This window comes from Pagrus pagrus (genome assembly GCF_965226575.1).
Source record: "Pagrus pagrus genome assembly, chromosome: 3".
Taxonomy (NCBI): Eukaryota; Metazoa; Chordata; class Actinopteri; order Spariformes; family Sparidae; genus Pagrus; species Pagrus pagrus.
In genome coordinates, this window is record NC_140187.1 from 36,263,622 (window position 1) to 36,285,492 (window position 21,871).

Genomic DNA, 21,871 nt, shown 5'->3' on the forward strand with positions numbered 1-21,871 from the left:
CATGTAGGCATTCATATTTCACCTTTTTCCTGCTCACTTACGGACTTGCATTAATTTTTAAAAGCAGTGGAATGAGAAAATCTGCTCTTAATGTAAACAGGTAAAATTACAAAGGTATGGCTTTAAGGTTTTGCCCTCTGGATATGGAAAGCATAAGATCCAGTGATCTTAAAGATCAGTGAAGACAGAAGAGATATAAAAATAATATAAAAAGGAAGAGGAATGCATGGAATAAAAAAGGTGATATATCTGCTTCTGCTGTATGGATTATGATCATTTGTTTTTAAAATGTTCATAACAGCATCAAACCTGTGTTTGATAATATGTAATAAAACAAACGTTTTCTGAAAACAATCTTTTCATACACTAAATGTAGCTTTACTCCTTTCAGGACAACTCACGAAAAAGGAATTCTGAGAACAGTCTTAGAATTCTTTTGACTAATCAATTAATCTGTCAAATTGTTTCATTAAAATTGTTGTGCCTCTGCAAATGAATGCTTTCATGCAAAAGGATCTATTTTTTTCTGTTTTTTAGCAGCGATTTATTATTGTGAAGCTATAGATGTGTCATTTGACATCATACAGGGCCACGGCCAGAAAAAAAAAGTCTGCCAACTCATTATTTCTGGCCGTGGCTCCCCCAACAGACAAGCCACCAACCAATGTCTATAAAATTTTATGAGTGTTTAAAACAACACTGATGTTAGTTAACTGTATAAAATGGTCATGTTTTCTGTAGGTTTTACCCTACAATTTCAAGCTCATTTAGTTTTTTGGCCTATAGTCATTTAAAAAAAGTCTAAATTCTGCCTCAGAATCAGCCTTAAAAAACCCCAGCATGTATAATATAAGATGTAATTGTAGGGTAACCCATAAATGTCTCAAATATATGTATATAAAAAAACTTAAATTTACTATATCATATTTCAATGTACCAAATAACATATTTTGTCAAATGATATCTTTGGCTAAAATGACTGGTAAATAAATATGATATTATGATTTATAATCTGATAGAATACATTTTAATATTCATCACATATTTTATATAGTATTTTGCACTCTTTCAATGCCATTATTGTCGTTATTTAATTTGGTTATACATTTATTACGTCTGTTAACGTATTTGAAATGTCAAAAATGATATTTGGTAAAAATTACTAGAAAATAAATATTACATTATGTTTGCTAACCCTATAATCTGCTGTAATTTACTATAATATACATTATCCTTCATTATTATATATATGTATATATATATATTCTATTTATTTAATTTAATTTATGTAATAGCTATAGAGTACGTGTGCAATTCACTAATATTTTTTGCATTTGTAACAACCAACTAACAAAAACCCTCTTCAGATAGTAAAGGGCTTTTATTTTGCCTGTATGCGTTGTATGGCGGCTGCTGCATAAAAACAAATCCTGATAGCTGCATTGATCCGGAAATTCATTCATCTGATTTGAGCCCCGCTGATTTAAACCAGCTCCCTGACGTAACTTTCACATGTATTTATTTATTTATTTATTTCGCAGCGACATCGAGGCTACGTTTTCTTCTGGCTCCTAATATGACCGCCTCGGTGCCATACAGTCACCAGGGGGCATGCACATAGTAGTAATAATAATAATGCATTTCAGCAAAGCCTGCTACGACGAACCTCCACCGTTTCAACCACACGTCGGCCGTGGTGTGATGGAGATGTGCGCTTAGGTTCATGTGTCCGGCGGGTCTGCCCCTGGCTTTTTTTCTGGGGAAGATCATATTGGATCATATTGTTTGCAGGACGTTGTTCCTCCTGCAGCCCCCCCAGTCTATCCCGACGTAGTTGTGAATTGAACATGGCGACTGTACCAGTATATTGCATCTGCAGATTACCTTACGACGTGACCCAGTTTATGATCGAGTGCGATGCTTGCAAGGACTGGTTCCACGGCAGGTAAGGCCAGATTGTTCACCGTGGTGTTTTTGTGGCGGTTTGCATTTGTGGAAAACAAACAAAAATGGCGAGGTCTCGGTGCGTTTGACAGCTTTGTGGCTCTCAGTCGCCCGTCTACATCTGAAGAGAGGCCGCTTGGAGAAGAAGAAGAAGGCGGAGTTAAATATAGCCGACCGGGGTTGTGACATTTTTTCGCGAATAACACTAAACATATTCCCCTTTTAAAAACTTACGGTGGTTAATAGAGTGATTTCGGTATGGGCTTCGTCCATTATTTGCACTTAGTGGGTATTTAACATCCCCGCATAGCCCCAAACTAAACCATTCCGTTGTAATGAGCGGGCGGCGGGGGGAGTCTCGGCAGACTCGCTGCTCATTTCTTTCCCTTTGCGTCTCCTCATATCCGCTGATATGATAGGCTGCGATTTCTCCTATACTGTCTGTAAATGTCCTTACATTACAACTATCCTTTTAGTTTTCATCGACTGCTTTAACAGAGCTCGGTTGAAAATCACGACCCGAGTCTGAGCTCAGCCCTGAACAGCCTTCCTGCCAGGCAGCAGCTATGGCTGACAATAGCTCGTATTAGAAGTCCTTAAGCTTTAGCGGGGTAATAGAATAACATCTTCAACATTCACCGAGCTGCTTTGTCAGCATCCTTATGCTAACTGCTGTTTTGTTTTACTGCGATTAAGCGGAGACGCTTAATCGCACCGCCGCTCATCACTTTCCCCGCCGTACATAAGCTGTAATGATCTCGGCCAAATCCCTATTATGATCATGTTATATTTCTCTCTTGTTGTTGTAGTTGTTGCTACACGAGTTTGTCTATCTGCTTGTTTTGGCAGATTTCATGCTGTTCGGCTGCACTCTCGATGTCTTTTCGGGAAGAAATCGTTTGTTATTCGTGTTTCGTTTGGTGAACAAGCCCTTCAGAGAGCAATGAACAGAATTTACGCGCCTGAACGTTAACCCTTAAATGCTCACACTGGCTGCCAGCGTTGTGTGGTGCCTTATCACATTATGGTGGTGAATTAAATGCTGGGATGAGCCCCCCCCCCGAAAAGCATTGTATTTATACCCTAAATGTTTCCATATTCACATGGCTAACATCAGCTTGTCACAGCCTATACAGTAGGGCATTCTGAATTCAAGCCTTAAAGGTTTATGTCCCCATTTAACTAGGGATAAACTGTTTCTGTACAATGGATTCCCCATACATCCCTTCTGACAATAATATCCAAGCTTTCAGAATTGAGCCGGACCTTTACTAAGGGATGAGTAAGGTTACTGAAATGACATTACAAATCTCAAAATCATAGCTTTAACAAATTACAGGACCACGTTGTAAATGTGACATAGTATGAAATTTGCCATCAAAATATGCTACAGTATAGGGTGCAAAAATGCTAACTTATTTCTGAGTTTTAGGGCTCATTCTTGCGGCACTCCATAGTATAATGTAGTACTTTAGTGTTGATGTTGAAGTAATGCGACTGCAATGCAGTTTGTTTATAGCTTAATGATAGCTTTTTTACTTATGGCAATTGCATTTTGGCTTCAATAATCATAAAAGTGGTGTTTTTAAGATTATGTCACTGAACAAAACTTGTAAGTATCATTAACTTGTGTTTGCCACAGAGCTTAATTTCTGTAAAATGTGTGAGTATATGTTTACAATAACTTCCGGGTTCAAAACCAGTGCAATATGCACACATTTTCATACAGTTTAGTTATATTTATTTATTCATGATGTTATTTCAAAGTATATACACCTTAATTTTCTGAAGTGCATGTTTTGAAGCTTAATTTTTCATTAATGACAACACTTTGACTAATGTTAGTTTTGAAACCTAATTTATCAGTTGGGATACATCAGAAACATCAGATAGGCCGGACCATCAGTTTTACCATACCATAGCCGAAAAATTACGACAGAAATAAACAAGTAAACGATTGATGATTTCACATATCTCTGCAATGCACATCAACTGCCAGTTTTCTACCCGGAAGTGACTGTTTCTTGACGAAACCAAGGCCATGCTTACTTTGCAGCACTCAATAGAGCTAAATAATAAATAGATGATAAAACAGCACTTTCATATCTGTGTAAATTAAGTGAAAAATGTACGAACCCACATTTTATTATGTTCTTGGAGGAACTGGATCTGTGAAGGATGTTATGGTATTTATCCAATGTGTCATCAGCATAGTTAAGATAAGCAGTGTATAGAGCGTGTATAGAGCCTCAAAGTAGGCTGTAGCTCAGTGGGTAGAACAGGTGACTAGTGATCAGAAGTTTGCTGGTTCAAATCCCAGCTCCCCTGGGCAGGACTGAGCTACATGTCGAGCTACTGAACGCCAAAATTGCTCCTGATGTGCAGATGGCACGCTGTGTGGCGGCCTCTGCAATCAGAAAGGGCCCTGCGATTAGCTGGCGATGCGTCCAGGGGTGTACCCTGACCTTCACCCATAGAGTAACTGGATTGGCTACAGTAACCCCCGCAATCCCCTGAAAAAAGGGGATAAAGCGGTAGAAAATAATGAGATGACTATGAAGCATCTCAGCATAGCTATCCACAGATATATAACTACTCTTTTGTAATGAGCTGGCACTACAATGTATTTGCTCTGGAGGTGGAAAAGGGTGGTACTTCATTGTACACCTGACATGTAGCGCACATTAATGGAGCAAGAGAAGGTAATAATTGGCAATTATGTTGTCAACCTAGTTGTAAAAGTGTTAACACCAGTAACAGCACAGGTAGTGTAGTGATCATCTACTAGTGATGTTAATTCAGTATAAGGAGTTGTAAAAATGGGGATGCTTATTTGCGGACAGATCTGAAGACTGTGTACAATCTGCCACACACACATTGGTATTTTTGGAAACAGGGTTTTAGACAAAAAAAAACTCCTTCCAGACGAGTGCTTTAGTACCATTTCAGAGCTTGTTCGAGATGAACTGCGCCTTGGCTGGAAAGTGGGCAAGATCAGGCGGGCAGCAGCAGGGGACAGAGCAGAAAACTGTCGTCAAGACGGACAGTTTTCCAGCAGCCTTCCGTCTGTACAGGAAGTCACAGAAACACTCACATCCTGTTAGATATGATTACGATAGATTTAATGTTATCAGACACATCTATCAGCTTGTACACAGTCTTCAATTGTTGTTAATTATGACACCACAGCCTATTAAAGCTCACTACACAGGCGATCTGTTATTTCTGTTCATGGATCAACCTCCATTTAACATAAATTCTCATGTAAATCAGCTTCATATCAGCTTGCTGCTGTTTAAAAGGACATGTCTGCTCAGATGATTTATAGACTACATAAATAAATGAAATACATTAATAGTCAAACACAAAGGAAAGAAATACAAGACAATAGTTTACATTATTGATCCGCCAGATATTCATACAGTCGTGGCTTCATATCTGAATCCTCACACCCCACTTACCACAAGTTTTTGTGTGTCGATTTGAATTAGTCCAACGTTATAGACAACAATTATTTATTGTGTGCTGTTTATAGTATGAATGTGGGCTATTTAGTCACCACATCGACCACACAGCATGTCTTCTGTTAACAGAATAGCCTAAACCTTCAAAATCAGACAAAAAAGATCAAAATCTCTCCATTTCAGCAAAATAAAAAGTTTCCATTAAACATCATATAATTGACTCAACATCTAAACCAATCAGCTGTAAGATCAGACAGCAGCTATGCATTTGCAGTCGGTGGGGAGCAACTGCAGAGCCTGGCTCCAAAAACTGCAGTTGCCTTGATCCTGTCAGATCAGCGTTGCCCATGTGTGCATGACGTCAGAGCAAGTCGGGATTAAGTCAGACACAAATCTAACATGCATGCATTGTGCAACAAAAAACAGAAACACGGACCGTGCGGTCACACTTGTCAACAGAAGTCAACACATGTAGTGAATAGTGAAACGAGTCATTTTGCGAGGGTTGTAACGTTAAAAGAAATGTATCCACTGTTTTGCAGCAGCTTCTTTCACATTGCAAAGTTTTTTTGGGCCCCCAGTGCATCACGTAAGATTGTAATTACACAGTTTGGCCGCTATGGGAAATTGCCTGGCGCGATTCTTATGGGGGCTCGGTTGTAATAGAAATGCAAACCCCTGCCACACGTGGTGCCAAGTCCAACTGCCTCAAGCCGAGCCAGAACGTGTGTGAACAAGCCCCATCTGTATTGAAAAGAAAATTTTTGGTGCTGAAGCTAAGGCAATGATGTAGTAATAATTACATCATCATCAGTTTTATTATTACTCAGCATCAGTCTTAGACAAACATACAGTACAAATCCTGAAGAGCTGTTGACGTAAACATTGCCCCCTATAGAGGCAGAGTCATGTCAGAATGACTTTCGGATAGATATTCACTTGAGATACACAGATACATACATATAAGGGGACATTTGGCATAGACACTTTACACATAATGACATGCTACTACTCAATGTACCTTTCATATGTGCTGTGCCTGATTGTCAAAAGCACTTATGAATCTGTCTTGACTTGACTTGAAGTCCACAAAGCCTGACTGTCAGTGGATTAGCTCTAGGCTTTCACTGCTCTGACATCAGTGTTTTAGGTCTGGCTGTTTTTCAGCTACTGTTTAAAAAAAGTGTTAATGGTCATAGCCAAGTGTTGTAGTAAATAGCCATTTAGTATTAGTTATATTTGCTGGGGTTTTTAGATATTTATTTTGAGATTTCTCTTGCCACACCAATACAGGTAATGGAATTTCATTGGTTGTACTGATGATACTGAAAATTTACATTTAAAAATTCAAAAGCAATATGTCTGTTCAGAAAACAAAGTGGGAAGTGGTTAACAGATTTCTATACGAAGTAATGTACATATACCACAGCTAGCTCTCCTCACCCTTAAAACAGTTATTCTTTGACAATGTAGCTTCAAATAACAATCTTTGATAGAAATGTAACATGCTCTATTAGCCATGGAGATCTTAGGTTGTGGCAGCAACAAGTGGGAACAGCTGAATACTATACATACAATACAGGCTTCTTTAATATTATTGATCCTGTCCTTGTATTGAGTGGTTTAATGTGTTGTTTCGATTAATGGAAAATAGTTACCTGACATTCCTAATAGATTTTATGTTCATACAGTATTGCTTTGTTAACCATAGTACATGTGTGTTTGCATGCACAATAGCTGATATTACCTTGACGTGTCTAAAATGACATGTTATAAAGAGGTGAAGTCCTGCCCCTTCCAGTGAGCCCCATTGGACCTTATTTTGGAAAAAATTTGCACTGTCGTCAATGGAGAGGGACACATTTTTGATCCCATTTGAACTGTGACATGAATCAAACATATGTTTATCAAGATCATTTTGCAAGTCAAGAAAGTTAGAGCTTGTCGTAATGACACTGAACTAAATTGTCTCGCTCAGTGTACAGTATGTCACCAACGGCAACAAGACCGTCACCTCGACACAGTATTTAAAGAGGTGAAAATTACAACTAGATAGACCATATTGATAGCTGCAGTTATATGAAAGGCGCTTTAGTCAGTTTCGTGAGCTAGCTAATATACAGGACCGACTCTGGATTTCAGTTATGGATTTTGGTGTGTGTTGAATGAGATTACATCACTTACATGACTGTTGGGTGTGTAGTCTAATTATGTATTTTCACAGTCTTATACTTCATTAATTTTATGACAAACTGAAACTTTATTCAGTTGAAAATTATCTTTGTGATTGACAAACATGTAATTCATGGCACAACTTAAACTGGATTTAAAAAAAAATATTTGTCTCTCACCATTAAGTACTATACATATTTTTTCTGAAATAAGGTAGAGCAGGGGTCATTTGCTTGCTGATGAATTAGCTGGTTATTAGTTAGTGGTAGTAGCTGACTCCTCTCTTAAGAGACTAAAGAAATGAATAATTTTGAAACAGCATCTCCTTCATGAGATCCTTCACTTTGAAAGACAGTAGAACATGTTCCTATGGATCCACACCCATGAAACATGTCTTTTAAACGTCCCATTTCACCTATATTGCATTCACTTTTCCCTCTTGCATCTTTTCCAACCATAGGTGGAGAGAGGAAAGAGAAAATATGTTTCAAGAGAAATGAGACATCCTTTCCCCTGCAGCATCACATGAAGCGGCGTTCGTTTCAGATGACGGCTGCAGCTGATCACAGCTGTCAGTCTGCTTTAACAGCTGTAGAGATGTCAGATGATTGTGTGTCTACACAGCCCCTTGACAAAAATTCCATTATCTATTTATTTTTAAATTATAACACAGAACTAAAAATTGTCGAGAGATTTAAATAATCTATTAAATTAAACTGATGTGCCACTTGCGTAACTGCACACAGTTCTGTTAACGGAGAGACACACTTATGTCGTTTCTTATAGTGCAGGTAATGTAATGGTTTGAGATATTATTAGAGATATTATTTCTTTTGCAGGTAATACTCTGCATTATTTCAGCTGCTGTCTGTGCCCTACATTATAACCAATCCTGTCCTTTATATCTGTTTGAATATCTTTGAAGCGGACGGCAAACAGTTTTGCTGGATGATCACTTTATTTTTTCAAAGGCTGATCTCTGGAGAAACTCTAAAAGCTGGATCTGCATCTGCTTTGCTGTCTGGTTTTGTGTTATTTGCAAGTTCAGTTCCTATTTAATTATTGCAATTTTAATCCCTCATTGGACATGTTGGGATGTGATGCACCTGCTGATATTCTTATTAATATTTGTGCAATGAAGCTTGCTCAGAGGCACAGGAATCATTTCAACTCGCAGAATGCATTTATATATTTATTCATTATTTGCCTCTGTGTTCATTGACATTCTGATTGTGAAATCATCATTTAATAACCCAGAACGTGATTATGGTGTCTTTGAACACTGGAAGCTATTTTTAGGGTTAGATTGAGGGTTTGGAATGATCAGCCTCATGCGTTTCAAAACAGATCGTGCAAAGAAAAATGTTTCCAATAAATGAAGAAAGTTGTTTGTGGTCCTTTTGTTCTCCTACAATCAGACTGACACATTGTAACTCAGTGGTGAATCAGAAAACAAACAAAATATAGCCTAGAACATTATGATGATGCACTTAAATTTAATCAGTTATCTGTCTTCACTCCTAATTTGTCAAAACTTGGTTTCCCCGTTGGTAGTTGATATCACATGGGCACCTTGCTAAGTTTGGTGGCAAATAATTCAGACTGTATCAAATGTAGCAATATTTACTCAATGCTGTTATCTAAAGTCACACATTTTCAAAGGGAGACCGGTCTGCACTGTAGGCAGGCCAGTCAAGTACTCACACTCTTTTATTACGAAGCCTCGCCGTTGTATTACGTGCAGAATATGTGGCTCAGCATTGTCTTGCTTGTCTTACCATCACAGATGCAGGCTTTTTTAACTGTGAGCGGGTAGAAATCTGTATGGTCCTTTTCCTTTTAAGCCTTGGGGACACTGTGTCCATGATTTTCAAGAACAATTTGAAATGTGGACTCATCAGACCACAGCACCCGTTTCCACTTTGCATCAGTCAATCTCAGAGAAGTTGGCAATATTTGGTATGTTGTCGATTTATGGAATTGGCTATGGCAATGAACTGTGTTTATCACAATGGTTTTCTGGAGTGTTCCGAACCCATGTATTGATGTCCTGTATACAATCATGTCAGATTTTCGTGCAGTGCCGCCTGAGGGACTGAAGGTCACAGGCATTCAGTGTTGGTTTTCATCCTTGTCCTGTAAGTGCAGAGATTTCTCCACATTCCCTGAATCTTTTGATGATATTATGGATTGTCAATGGTGAAATCCCTAAATTCCTCACTATTTGCCTATACAGTCTGTTTCACTCAGCATCCCAACTTTTTTAGAAATAACATTGTAAATATCACATAAGATGGAAACGTACAGAAATCTATTTTATAATATTCTATCTCTCTGTAGAGCAGTTGGCATCTCTCTTGCACCCCACACAGGAAGGTGAAAAGTCGAAGGCCGTTTCAGAAGTGTTCAAGGACGATGCTGCACTGTAGGGTTGTCACGATACCAGAATTTCAGTAGTCGATACCAGTACCTGTGAATTTCCACGATTCTCGATACTAATTCGATACCACAATTTTAAAAAAAACAACAGAACCCATGTACTTTTAAATTCACTAATTTATTGAAAACTGCTTCAAACTGTCAAGTATTTAACACCACTGTGCTTCAACATCTTTTTGCACAGAATTTAAATTGCAGTACCAGCTGCCACCTGCCAAAAGGTACTTTTAGTTTAAATAACGTAAGGTAAGAGACTGTCAGACAGTATCTCATCATGTCACCTTTCGTACAATGACGCAGACCGTATCGTTACATTACATTAAACATCTACATGAGGGAGCGACTGAGCGAGAGTAGAAGCCTGCGCCCCAGCTGACTCTCATGCCCAAATGACGGAACGTAGGCATATTGGGGTTAACGTATGACGTGACACAACAGTGATAGTAAACGGAAACTCACTCGAAACTCACTTGAATTCTCTAAACAAGTCGGGGTGCCTGTCTTTGAGGTGTTTGGCCATGTTTGACGTGCTTCCTCCTTTCGTTTGAAAACTTCTGAGGCACTGTTTGCATGTCGGCTTGTTTGAGTCTAGAATTGCTCCGTATTCATCCGCCTCGAATGCAAAATATTTCCACACGCGACTCTTAGTACCTGTCTTGTCGACGAGCCGACGTGTTGTGCTTTCACTCTCACTTGCTGAAGCAATTTTTTCTAAGACGGCAGGTTTCCTTCTTCAGCGCCGCCGACTGCTCTGTGCTGCTCACACGCGTATACTGCCCCCGTCAGTTCCGCCAAGAATCGACACGGCTCGCCGAGTGAAAAGTTGTATATTCAGTTCTGACGTTACCAGAAAAAAGCAAGTATCATATTATTTTTTTCGTGTCGGCATCGAATTGGTACCGAAGTTTCGGTTCTTGTGACAACCCTACTGCACTACAGCTCATAAAGTGATAAAAGGACTAAGATGTGGTTTAGAGCTGCTCTAGGTTTAAAAACAAATCCTAAAATCATGTACTCATAAAATCCATTCTGATACCAACACAGCAACCATGTAGAGAAGTTAAAGCCAAGGTAACCTGATTCTATGACATGCGTTTTGTCTCAGACAGAAACTTGTAGGCAGAATTACTTTGGATCTGTGCCACAACTGTACCGTAGTCAAGGTCATATGTTTGTGTAATTCTCAGTGTTACTGAAAGACAAAACTGTCCCTGAATTTATTCTAAAGTTTTGTAAAAATATGTCTTATCCAAGTAAATATACAACCCCAAATCCCAAAAAGTTGGGACGCTGTGTAAAACACAACTGTTTTTACTGATAAACAGCTTAACAAAGTGTTCCTGAGCACATGTAGTAATCTCCTTTATACAATCATGTGTTTGACAAAGTGGTGAACCTCGCCCCATCCTTGTTTTGTGAATGACTGAGCCTTTTGAAGATGCACCTTTCATACACATTCATGACACTATCAGAATACCAATTAACCTGTTTACCTGTGGAATGTACCAAACAGGTGATTTTGGAGCATTTCACAACTTTCCCAGTCTTTTGTTACACTTGTCCCAAGTTGTTGGAAACATGTTTCTGCCCATCCGATTCAGAATAAGCATATACAGTATTTAAGTTTTGACCACACTGTCATACTCACTGAACTCTTAATGAATTTTTTCACAACAGAAAGCTGTCAGTGAAAGCATCCAACATCTGTTTGAGATTTTCTGTAAGCCACCAAGTTAAGGATGTCATGAACAGGCATTTCTATTGCATCCACACACTCACCCACTCTTGTATTTGCATTCAGTGAAAACGAGTAGGCGGTGTAGTAAATCTGTAGAGTTCACAGGGGGGAAAAAAGAAAACATCCTGGGGAACTCCCAGTTCATTTGAGTTTTGGAGCAGTGACTCCAAATGGGAGGAATTTGCTTGTGCAAAAGAGCGTGACAGCTGCTGTTTGACACAGTGGGATGAGCTACAATGGTGCTGTCATTTTATGCATCACTGCTCAAGTCCTTGCATGTTATAAAACTTAACCACCTGGCACACAACATTTGTGTTACATTGTGCTCATAAATGAATACTTTGTCTTTACTCTAGCTTATATCTTTCATGCAATTGTCCTTTTTACATAACAGTATAGCGCATTGACGATTACATTTGAGTCACAAAAGTTTTATGAGAAAAATACTTTTAAAAATATTTCTGATGTCACTATAAAAGTGCCAAACGCAGAAAGGATTATTACATGAAAGACAAATGAGGCAAACTGTCTCGTGTTAAATCAACCAACACTTCCTCTCACAGCTGTCACGCTGTAAACCACGGAGATAAAATGTGCAACACTTATGCATATACAGTGTGTAGAGGGAATTTATAGTCTGATATAGATATTGTGCTGTCCGCCACTGTCCTGTGCCTTTGTCCTGTACTCTACTGTATATTAGAGTCCTTCTGCTGTGGACCATGAATCATTTTAAAGGACTGGTCCAGTGTTTTTTCATTGTTCATGATTCATTTTACTACCAATGACAAACAACTCTAGGATTTGCTGTTTTTCTGTTTTCTACTACTGTAAACTGAAAGTCTTTGAGTTTTGAACCGTCTCAGTTCTGACATTTAATTTTCAAAATCATTAATCAGGGAAATGTCAAAATAGTTGATCATGAAAATAATAAATAATAAAATTATTTTGACCAAAATGAAAGTATACATCTAGTCACTGTGACTGATAATGAAACCAAGTTTCAAGTGTCTGTAAGACAAGCCAGTTGTCATACTGCAGGGAAATAGAGAGAAATCAAAGAAGCCATTCAGAACCCTTACAAACCACTACATGCTTTGGAGACAGGTCACATACTGAAACATTAAAAAGTGTTTCTTGTGTTGTTTCAGCTGTGTTGGGGTTGATGAAGATGACGCTCCAGATATTGACATATATCACTGTCCAAATTGCGAGAAGACCCACGGAAAATCTACATGTAAGTAGCACCTCTCAGGGAGAGTGGTGACTGGTGCTGTAAGATAAAAATTTGTTAGATATGACCAAAACTTTAGTTTAAAACAATCAAAAAATATATTTAAACATTATCAACAGTGTGAAAAAAACAGTGTTGACATTATGTAAAAGGTGTCTGTATACTGTGTTGTAGAGATGTCTACTGAAGTTAGCATGCAGTAAGCAGTTAGAAGTTAGCATAAACAGCTATCCCCAACCTGTCCTATCGGGAAATATTACTTTGTCCTCAGGTTGAGGCAAGTTTCAACAGGGATGTGTAAAAGCAGCGACTTTGCTACTTAGTTTAATAAGTACCCAAAATAAACTCACAGGGCTCTATCTTGCAGCTGGCACCAAGCGGCGCATAGTGCAGCGCAAGTGCCATTGCTAGTTTCAGACCGATATAGTTGTCATCTTCACGCCCAGCGCCCACCATCTGTAAATAACAAATGTACTTGCCCCTGGGTGTGTTGGTCTTAAAGTTAGGTGTGGTCATGCGCACTGATGGCGCACTGCTATCTTGAGGGAGCAGACAGCAATTGCGCCATAAACCAACAAAAAGCTGGTTTAAAGTCAAAGGCGCAGTATTTTTCCTGCTATATTCTTCAGATAGTAAGATGCAACACAGGCAAAATATAAGCAACAAAACTAAAAGCTGTTGATAGAAACTCGACATAGGAAACAGAATTGCTGCTCCACGACAAACTATTTTAATGTATGAATCAGAACTGTGTATGTAACCTTTTGATGTGTAGAAGAACACAGAACATTAATTAACATGAAATACTAACCAATCCTGTTAGCGAGTTTTGAGTTTTAAATAATCAAGGATGTTTATGTTCCTCATGCACAAACGCTCATGTTAAGGGAGAGATACATACATTGTTTCTGCTGCTATATCATTGCTGCAGGTAATGTCATTAATCATTTCCTTATTAAAGACATATTTCACCCATCTGAATCCCACTTGCTATTAATCAGAATAATCATTTTTATGACCCTTCCTGCATGATCCACGGCCTAGGATCTGCACATCATATATTACACACAGAAGGACGTGCAGCAGTGCCCCTCCTACTACTCAGTTAATTATCTTCTAAATATTTTTCATATGCAATAATACAGAGTTTTTAATGTGACACCAAGTTGTGAAACGGTGGGGCAAAGGGTCTCGTAGCCAAGGACTAAACACCTGTCCCTCAGGGAAGATGAGTGCCGCTGTTAAATATCAATGCTCCAGGTCCTCCTACAGGGAATGAGTGACAATACTTGGATTGGTTTGATTTATGTTACGCCCAAAACACACCCATGACTAAATACAACCCCTTTGCATTGTATGCCTTACTTTGCGCCCAGACTATCTGCCACTTAACTAGCAAAGATGGACTTGGACACAACCTAAATGTACTTGCCTCCATAGACTGTTTACATAGGGCCCACTAAATGTCAAGAAAGAAAATATTTGTACAGCTATTTTCCTTACTCAAAAGAAAAATACACCCAAACATCTACCACTCCATGCCTCTCCTGTCCCTGTCTGCCATGTCCTCTCATCCCTGGAGTCATAGTCCTGGTCAGAGCTTCTGTAAATCACCTCTGCACAGTATGCCCTGTGTTCAAGCTGTCATCTGTTGGTCTCAGAGGTTGTGTTTAGTCCTAGTCTGATGTCCAGCTGTTTATCATTGGGAGACTGCTGAGCCCAGTTGACCTGAGGCGTGTTGAGAGAAGTGTCTCTCCAGGTCATCTGAACTTGCGGTTCAAGCAGACTCCTGTCAGCTAATAGGGCCACTTAACTCCACAGACAACTGAGCTACTTGCAGGTGGCTAGTCACAAGTAATGGCTGCTAGTCTTGACAGCCAGAGATTGCTACAGCAAAGAGAACACCAGCCATTTAATACATTTCTTAATTACACCTTTAAAAAAGAAAAAGTGAAACTGCCTTAGTGATGTGATCTTTCCAGTTCTTCTCACATTTCTGTTATGCCATGTAAAATTCTCAATTCTCAAACTGTGCTGAAAAAAAACAACAAGTTTTTTGAGGAACAAGATTGTATGTCTGAATATGGAATTAAATTATTTGGTCAAGTCATTAGCTGCAGTGTGTTACTTCATTCTTGTTTTGTGTGTTTTTTTTCTGCTCTTCAGTGAAAAAGAAAAAGAACTGGAGCAAACATGACACTGGGCAAAGCACAGATATCAAAGCTGTTCAGAATGGCAGTCAGGTTTTCATTAAGGAGCTTCGCAGTAGGACGTTTCCCAGGTAAATCATTTATCCTTGTTACCGAACTATACAGCAGGCAACACCACAAATGGGTCAGTAATGTGAGATAAAGTTCTGACAAATTTTAACCTTCTAAACAATTGAAATAGTCAAACTCAACACTCTAATTGGGATCACGTTTAATAAATTCAATTATAATGAAATTAAATGATTCCTCATATTCATTAGAGCTCTTGAAATGTTAGTAGGGACTCCTTAAAATAACCTCCTGTCAATATTATTCTGCACTTTATTAATAATTCCACTAGAGGGCACTGTCTTATTACTTTTCAAGATATGCTGTAGTTATCAGATCTTATTTAATTTCTTCATTTTACAAAAACCTTTGAACACACATTTGTCCTGTGGTCTCCAGTTCTGATGACATAGTGGTGAAGCTGAGCGGCAGTCAGTTGACCATGGAGTACCTGGAGGAGAACGGCTTCAACGAGCCAATCCTGGCTCAGAAGAAAGACAGCCTGGGCATGTCCATGCCTGCCCCCACCTTCTATATCAGTGATGTGGAGAACTATGTCGGTGAGGAACTGAGTTCTATTACTACCAGTAATGGATTTTACTGTACTTAAATAAAATTTTTGGGTACTTCTAGTATTTCCACTTTCTGTTTCTTTATACTACCTCTGCAATATTTATGGAGGCAAATATTGCACTTTCCACTACAATTAATAACTTAAAATGTATATAGTATATGCAGTACATACATGTAAATATATGTATAAGTTGTATGTTTACTTGTGCTTTTGAAACTTAAGTAAATTTAATATCAGATTCTTTGAGGTTTTTACTGAAGTACAATTTGTACAGGTGGTTTTAATTTTTACCAAAGTAATATTTTAACACGATATTTTTACTTTTACTCAAGTATAACTTTTGCATACTTTTTCACACCACTGATTACTACAACCTGGCAACTATACTGCATTAAGGCTTTGACATTAGGACTGATTCTGACACTACCACTGTTACCATGATAAATGTACTATAAATGTACTACTGCTTTAACTAATGCTATCACTACTACTACAAGTGTTACTACTAATATTATTTTTGCCAGTACTAACAATACTACTACTACTGTTGCAACTACTATATTTTTTTAATTCTACCTCTACTCACTAAAAAAGTTTGGACACCGTGTAACACGTGAAATGAAAACAAAATGTGTTAATTTGCTAATCCTTTTGGGCATATAAACCTTTGCAAAAAGTACAAAGACATTATCTTAATGTTTTACCTCATCAACTTCTATGATTTTTGTAAATATATGCTTATCGTTGTCGGTAAACAGTTTGTTTACAAATTACTTTATTCTGTTTTTATTTACGATTCACACAGCGTCACAACATTTTTGAATCAGGGTTGTATATTTACTACTTCTACTGCTGCTAATAGATTAAAATTATGTCATTTTAAGTATGTATATGTAATTACTTGGACAGTAATATCTACAATCAGCAGTACCTCTACTACTACTTTGATGACTGCTAATGCTGTTACTGTTATATGTATTCCTACAATAACTTTTACTTCTTTACTTTTACTCCAGTGCAGCGATTCCTGCTATAAATATACAATTAATACTTGCAGTACTACTGTTCTACTATTACTATAACTATCGAAGGGTATCTTCATTTAGAAAGCAGATCAAAACTATTTTGGGCAGTGCAAAAGAAGAGAGAATTACAACTACAGACGAATGCAGTTTGTATGCACATTCTGAGTGTCTTTATCAAGAGTAATGGCCATCCCATTAATTAATACATTAACTAATATTTGTGTTTAAGTTGGGGACCTCACAAGATAAAAATGTACTATACTATTTGCTTGTCAACAGGGGGTGCATCTGTTCCATATTTTCCTGTGCACTGGTGCTCGGTGATGAGATCATTTGATACATCTCAACAGAACACCGCTCCAGACATATTTTGTAAACCAGTTTCCTGTTTAAAGAAAATGTTTAGCTTGTAGGTGGTTAGTTTTCCTTCAGCTTGCTTTATCGTGTCTTCTGTGTCCTCTGTTATTGTCTCAGGTCCTGATGTTGGCGTGGACGTGGTTGACGTCACCAAACAGACTGACAGCAAGATGAAACTCAAAGAGTTTGTAGATTATTACTACAGCACAAACAGAAAGAAAGTGTTAAACGTCATCAACCTGGAGTTCACTGACACGAGGTACACTTTTACTTATAGTGAAGTTTGAATCAAGTGAGATTTGTTTCATAAAGATGCCACTGTGAAAATCTTGTTTGTAATCGGTGTGTGTTTTTCTTGGACAGGATGAACAGTATAGTGGAGAGTCCACAGATTGTGCGGCGGTTGTCATGGGTAGAAAACTACTGGCCTGATGACGCTCTGCTTGGGAAACCAAAAGTCACCAAATACTGTCTCATCTGCGTCAAAGACAGCTACACAGATTTCCACATTGAGTGCGGTGGTGCCTCCGTCTGGTACCATGTCCTAAAGGTCTGTCACACTCATGGTTAGACCAATGTGTTAGTCAGAACTGGCCTTATAACAAAAATGGGTGCGTAACAGTCAGTGTCATCTGTCTCTGATGAGTGTACAGCGCTGATTATCTTCTATTCTGAAGTGATTTTTAAGAGGAAATGTGGAATACATTATTGTCCATGATTGTGTGGCCAGAAAATGTGATGGTGTTTGTGTTTTCAGGGAGAGAAGATCTTCTTCCTCATCAAGCCCACCTCCGCCAACCTGTCTCTGTATGAGCGGTGGAGATCATCGTCCAATCACAGTGAAATGTTCTTTGCCGACCAGGTGGACAAGTGTTATAAATGTACTCTGAAGCAAGGGCAGACTCTATTCATCCCATCAGGTTAGAGCTGCACTCAGGTCATGAATATAGCTGGACAGGATATAGAGGAACATTTAATCATACAAATAATACTGTTTAATTTGTAAGGGAAACCCTTCAAATTACAGCATTTTCTTGAAAAATTCATGAAAGCCTTTATTTTACATTCTATCAGATCGGAGATTAATCGGAGACACCACATGTGCATAACATGTATAAAATGATAAATGATGATAATGTTTAGTCCTGAAATAATTAGCTAATAAGTGAATAATCATTGAAGTAAGTTTTAAAAGAAAAAACTCTAAACACACTCTGGTTTCTTCCTTTTTTGTGTCATTTTTTTAGACTGTTTGGGCAAGACAATTAATTTACGCCACTTTGAACCATGGGAACTTTTCATATATTCAGATTTTTTAGAGAGTAATCAGTTAATTAAAATAATAAGAATAAAAATACTTATTTTTTAAAACCTAAATCTACTAAATTTAAGAGAAATCCAAGAAATTAGAATACTTTTATAATGTTGTAGATGCTTTATTTAGATTTTTCCTATTGATTAAATAGTCATTTAACAACATGCAAATAAAATGCATGGTTTAGTTTTTTTTTTCAACTTTAATGTTGGAGATATGGATATAATCCTCTTTACATTATACGTGATGTTATATTTTATGTTGTAATTTATTTGTCCGGAAAATAAATTGAGACATTTTTATGGATAAAATAACAAGACAGTAATGTCTGATAATCTAGCAAATTAAATACCACATTATGGTGATGCAAAAATCACGTTAAAACAACAGTATTACTATATAAATAAGTGCTGTTCATTCCACTTACATCTGAAGGAGAAGAATCATTCCTTTGAGGACAACAATGTAAACATCTTGGCCAGAGAAGACACATGGTTTGAAAGAGGAGTAAAGGAATCCATCTATGACAGAGGAGGTGGCCTAAGACACACTTATCACCCACCTACAATGCAGTACTGAGTTCCCTCCCCAGACAGCTTAACAACCATTCACACCTGGGCTCACCTAGCCCTAGCAACCCACATGAAGGCCGGTTGGGTCAACGACCCACAAGTGGCCCTAACGACTCTGAAACTCAGAGCTCACACGTGTCCTTAACGACTCTGTTAGGACACTCCCACACAGAGTTTACAAGCCTGCAAACTCCCATCCAGATAGTTAGAACTGAGGAAGCCTCTTGGATGAGAGTCCAGTTGCCTACGATACAGCACTTAGAATTACCATGACCTGGATGACTGAGAACCTTCATCAACATGCTGTTCATTGATTTGCGTCATTGTACACAATGGTCCAATACATCCAGGTGAATGAAAGGGCGAGCTATCACAGTGTGGAATCTCTGAGGATAGATAGAATGACATCATCTCACATCTCCTACTGTGCATCAGGATTTGTCACACAATCATATTGATTTTTGTTGCTGTCGAGTGTTTTGTAAGCCTCGGTCCCCTGTGGTGAGGCACACTTCTGAAAAGGTTTTTAAAAAGTGGTAATACATTTTTAAAAAGTTAAATGTCAAATAATGGTATAAAATGATGTAGTGGATGAAGGAGGTGGATTACAACTAAACAGTGAATTGCAACAAGTCATAATAATTACATTTTTTACTCTTTCATTAGAAACAATGAATGCATGAATAAATAGTTGTATTATTTACAACCACTGGATGTTTTTATTTGCTTAGGTTGGATCAATGCAATACTGACTCCAGTCGACTGCCTGGCATTCTCTGGACACTTTGTCCACAACCTGAGTGTGGAGATGCAGATGAGGTTTGGACACCTGTCTTATTAAACACACACATTCAGACTTTATTTTGTGTTGTTGTTGTGTTTGATAACTGGCCTTTTCCTTGTATTAACTGGTGTGAGCCACCATGCCTCTTTCAGACTGTCATGTCCTAATTTGGGGCGATTTAGTGTTACAGTGGATATTTGACCTTGGCTGATTTTACACAGGTGTTTCTAGTGGATCCATGCTTGTTTTAGCTCCAAATTCCACCAATGTGTCTGAATTCTCCACATTTGGAAATACTGTGGGAATTGCTAAGTTTTTTTAAATAAACCTGTTGGTAATTCATGATGAATTATCTTGATTTATTCTCCTCAGAGCATATGAAATCGAGAAGCGACTAAAGGTCAAAACTCTCACCCCCTTCCCCAACTTTGAGACGGCGTGCTGGTATGTGGGACGACATCTCCTTGAGCGATTCAAAGGTAAACCCTAAATCAGTTTTTATGTATTTATAGGTTTAATTTTTGCTCCAATATGTGGTATTACAATGTAAATTTACATCTTCATTTGACACGCCATTTCTCCAGAAGAATGCATGAAAGCAGAGAAAACACAAACAATGTCAGAAAGGCCTTTTTCCGAGCAGAACATTCACTGTGTGGCTGCGTGTCTGTTGCACAGATGAGGAGCTGGATGCTCTAATATTATTTCAGTCATTAAATCGGTGAATTGTCGAGTTCACAGATGATTAGCTTCAAAAGGTTTGGCCCAGCTAGAATCACTTGCTCCATTACAAGCCTGTGTTTAAACTCTGTTCAGCTGGCTTGGGCCAAGTGTTTATGTTTCAACATTTTCTGTGTGGATGTGTGTATGGTGTGTGGCGCACACTGCTTCAAACCCACAAGGCCTTGCCATTAATATACCATTATTCTTTTTAACTTCAAGGTCAGCTCTTTCAGCACAAGAGAAAGATTCACTTCACTCCTGCTGTTACTCAGCCTTGATTTTATAAATAATTTCCTGTTTTGGTTGTAAATCCACTTAATTTGATAGAACTACTTAGATATTCGGTGGGTACATTTCTGCCATTTAACTGAAATCAAAGGGTGAAGCTGAATTTGCATAATTTCACATGAGTTATGGCTGTAGTTGTCACAGTTTAATCTAGACTGGTGAGTCTTTGCCAAAAATTAGAGCTGAAAAAGTCACGTTAGCTTCATGCAATCAATAACAGGGCTTTTCCTACCTCTAGGCTTTATAAGGCACCCAAGTCATTTTTGGCACCACCTAAGCCGAATGAATGTAAAATCAATGTGGAGAGCATCCAAACTAACTAAATCAATTTTCACAGATCTAATGGTTGTAGACCATAGTTAGGTCCCCAGTAGATTTGGGTCAATGGTCCAAAATCGTGTGGAATTCCTTCTTTTTAAAAAAAATATTATTATTGGGGTTTTTTTGTTCTTAAAATAAGTAACTTTTTCTTCTGGGAGGACCCCCAAACCCACCTGCCAAACTCATGCACGTCTCCCACAAACCATAGGCATACACTGAATAGGTACGATCTACAGGGGTGTCACTGGCAGTATAGACTGAATCACCATGACGTTGTGGTAACAACAGTTACTTCCGGGAAGTAAACTGGCCGTTGAATTGCATTGTGGAGATATGTGAAATCCGCACACTTGTTCACTTGTATTGTCATTTTCTGCTGCAACTATAACATTTAAAGATATATAGTAAAACTAGGTGGTCCAACCTATTGGTCTCCAATCTAACATCAGTGAAAGTGCTGTTATTAATGAGATATGAAATCATCAAATCATTTTGGATGAATTAGATGTATACACTTTGAAATAGCATTATTAAAAAAGACAATTCAATTGTATGTAAGCTAATGCGTGATGCAGGGGTTTTCTACCCAGAAGTCATTGTACATAAACATTGTGATCTTCTATCTATAATTCCCTTTATTTTGGTTTGTTTACGGGAGCACGT

The 21,871-nt window shown here is 38.2% G+C and overlaps 1 protein-coding gene across 2 annotated transcripts in view; it reads left to right on the top strand.

The window, feature by feature from the left end:
• Positions 1 to 1,589: 1,589 nt before the first annotated feature.
• Positions 1,590 to 21,871, top strand: part of phf2 (PHD finger protein 2) — a 49,520-nt gene continuing 29,238 nt past the window's right edge. Inside the window, exons 1-9 of one of the 2 annotated variants that reach the window (XM_084349372.1) lie at positions 1,590 to 1,945; positions 12,909 to 12,994; positions 15,158 to 15,272; positions 15,649 to 15,809; positions 17,323 to 17,464; positions 17,569 to 17,755; positions 17,963 to 18,125; positions 19,824 to 19,911; positions 20,249 to 20,355. In XM_084349372.1, coding sequence (XP_084205498.1) covers positions 1,848 to 1,945; positions 12,909 to 12,994; positions 15,158 to 15,272; positions 15,649 to 15,809; positions 17,323 to 17,464; positions 17,569 to 17,755; positions 17,963 to 18,125; positions 19,824 to 19,911; positions 20,249 to 20,355 — 1,147 coding nt within the window. In that variant the 5' untranslated portion in view covers positions 1,590 to 1,847. The remainder of the gene's footprint in view (positions 1,946 to 12,908; positions 12,995 to 15,157; positions 15,273 to 15,648; positions 15,810 to 17,322; positions 17,465 to 17,568; positions 17,756 to 17,962; positions 18,126 to 19,823; positions 19,912 to 20,248; positions 20,356 to 21,871) is intronic. The other variant, XM_084349371.1, reaches the window with a different exon arrangement.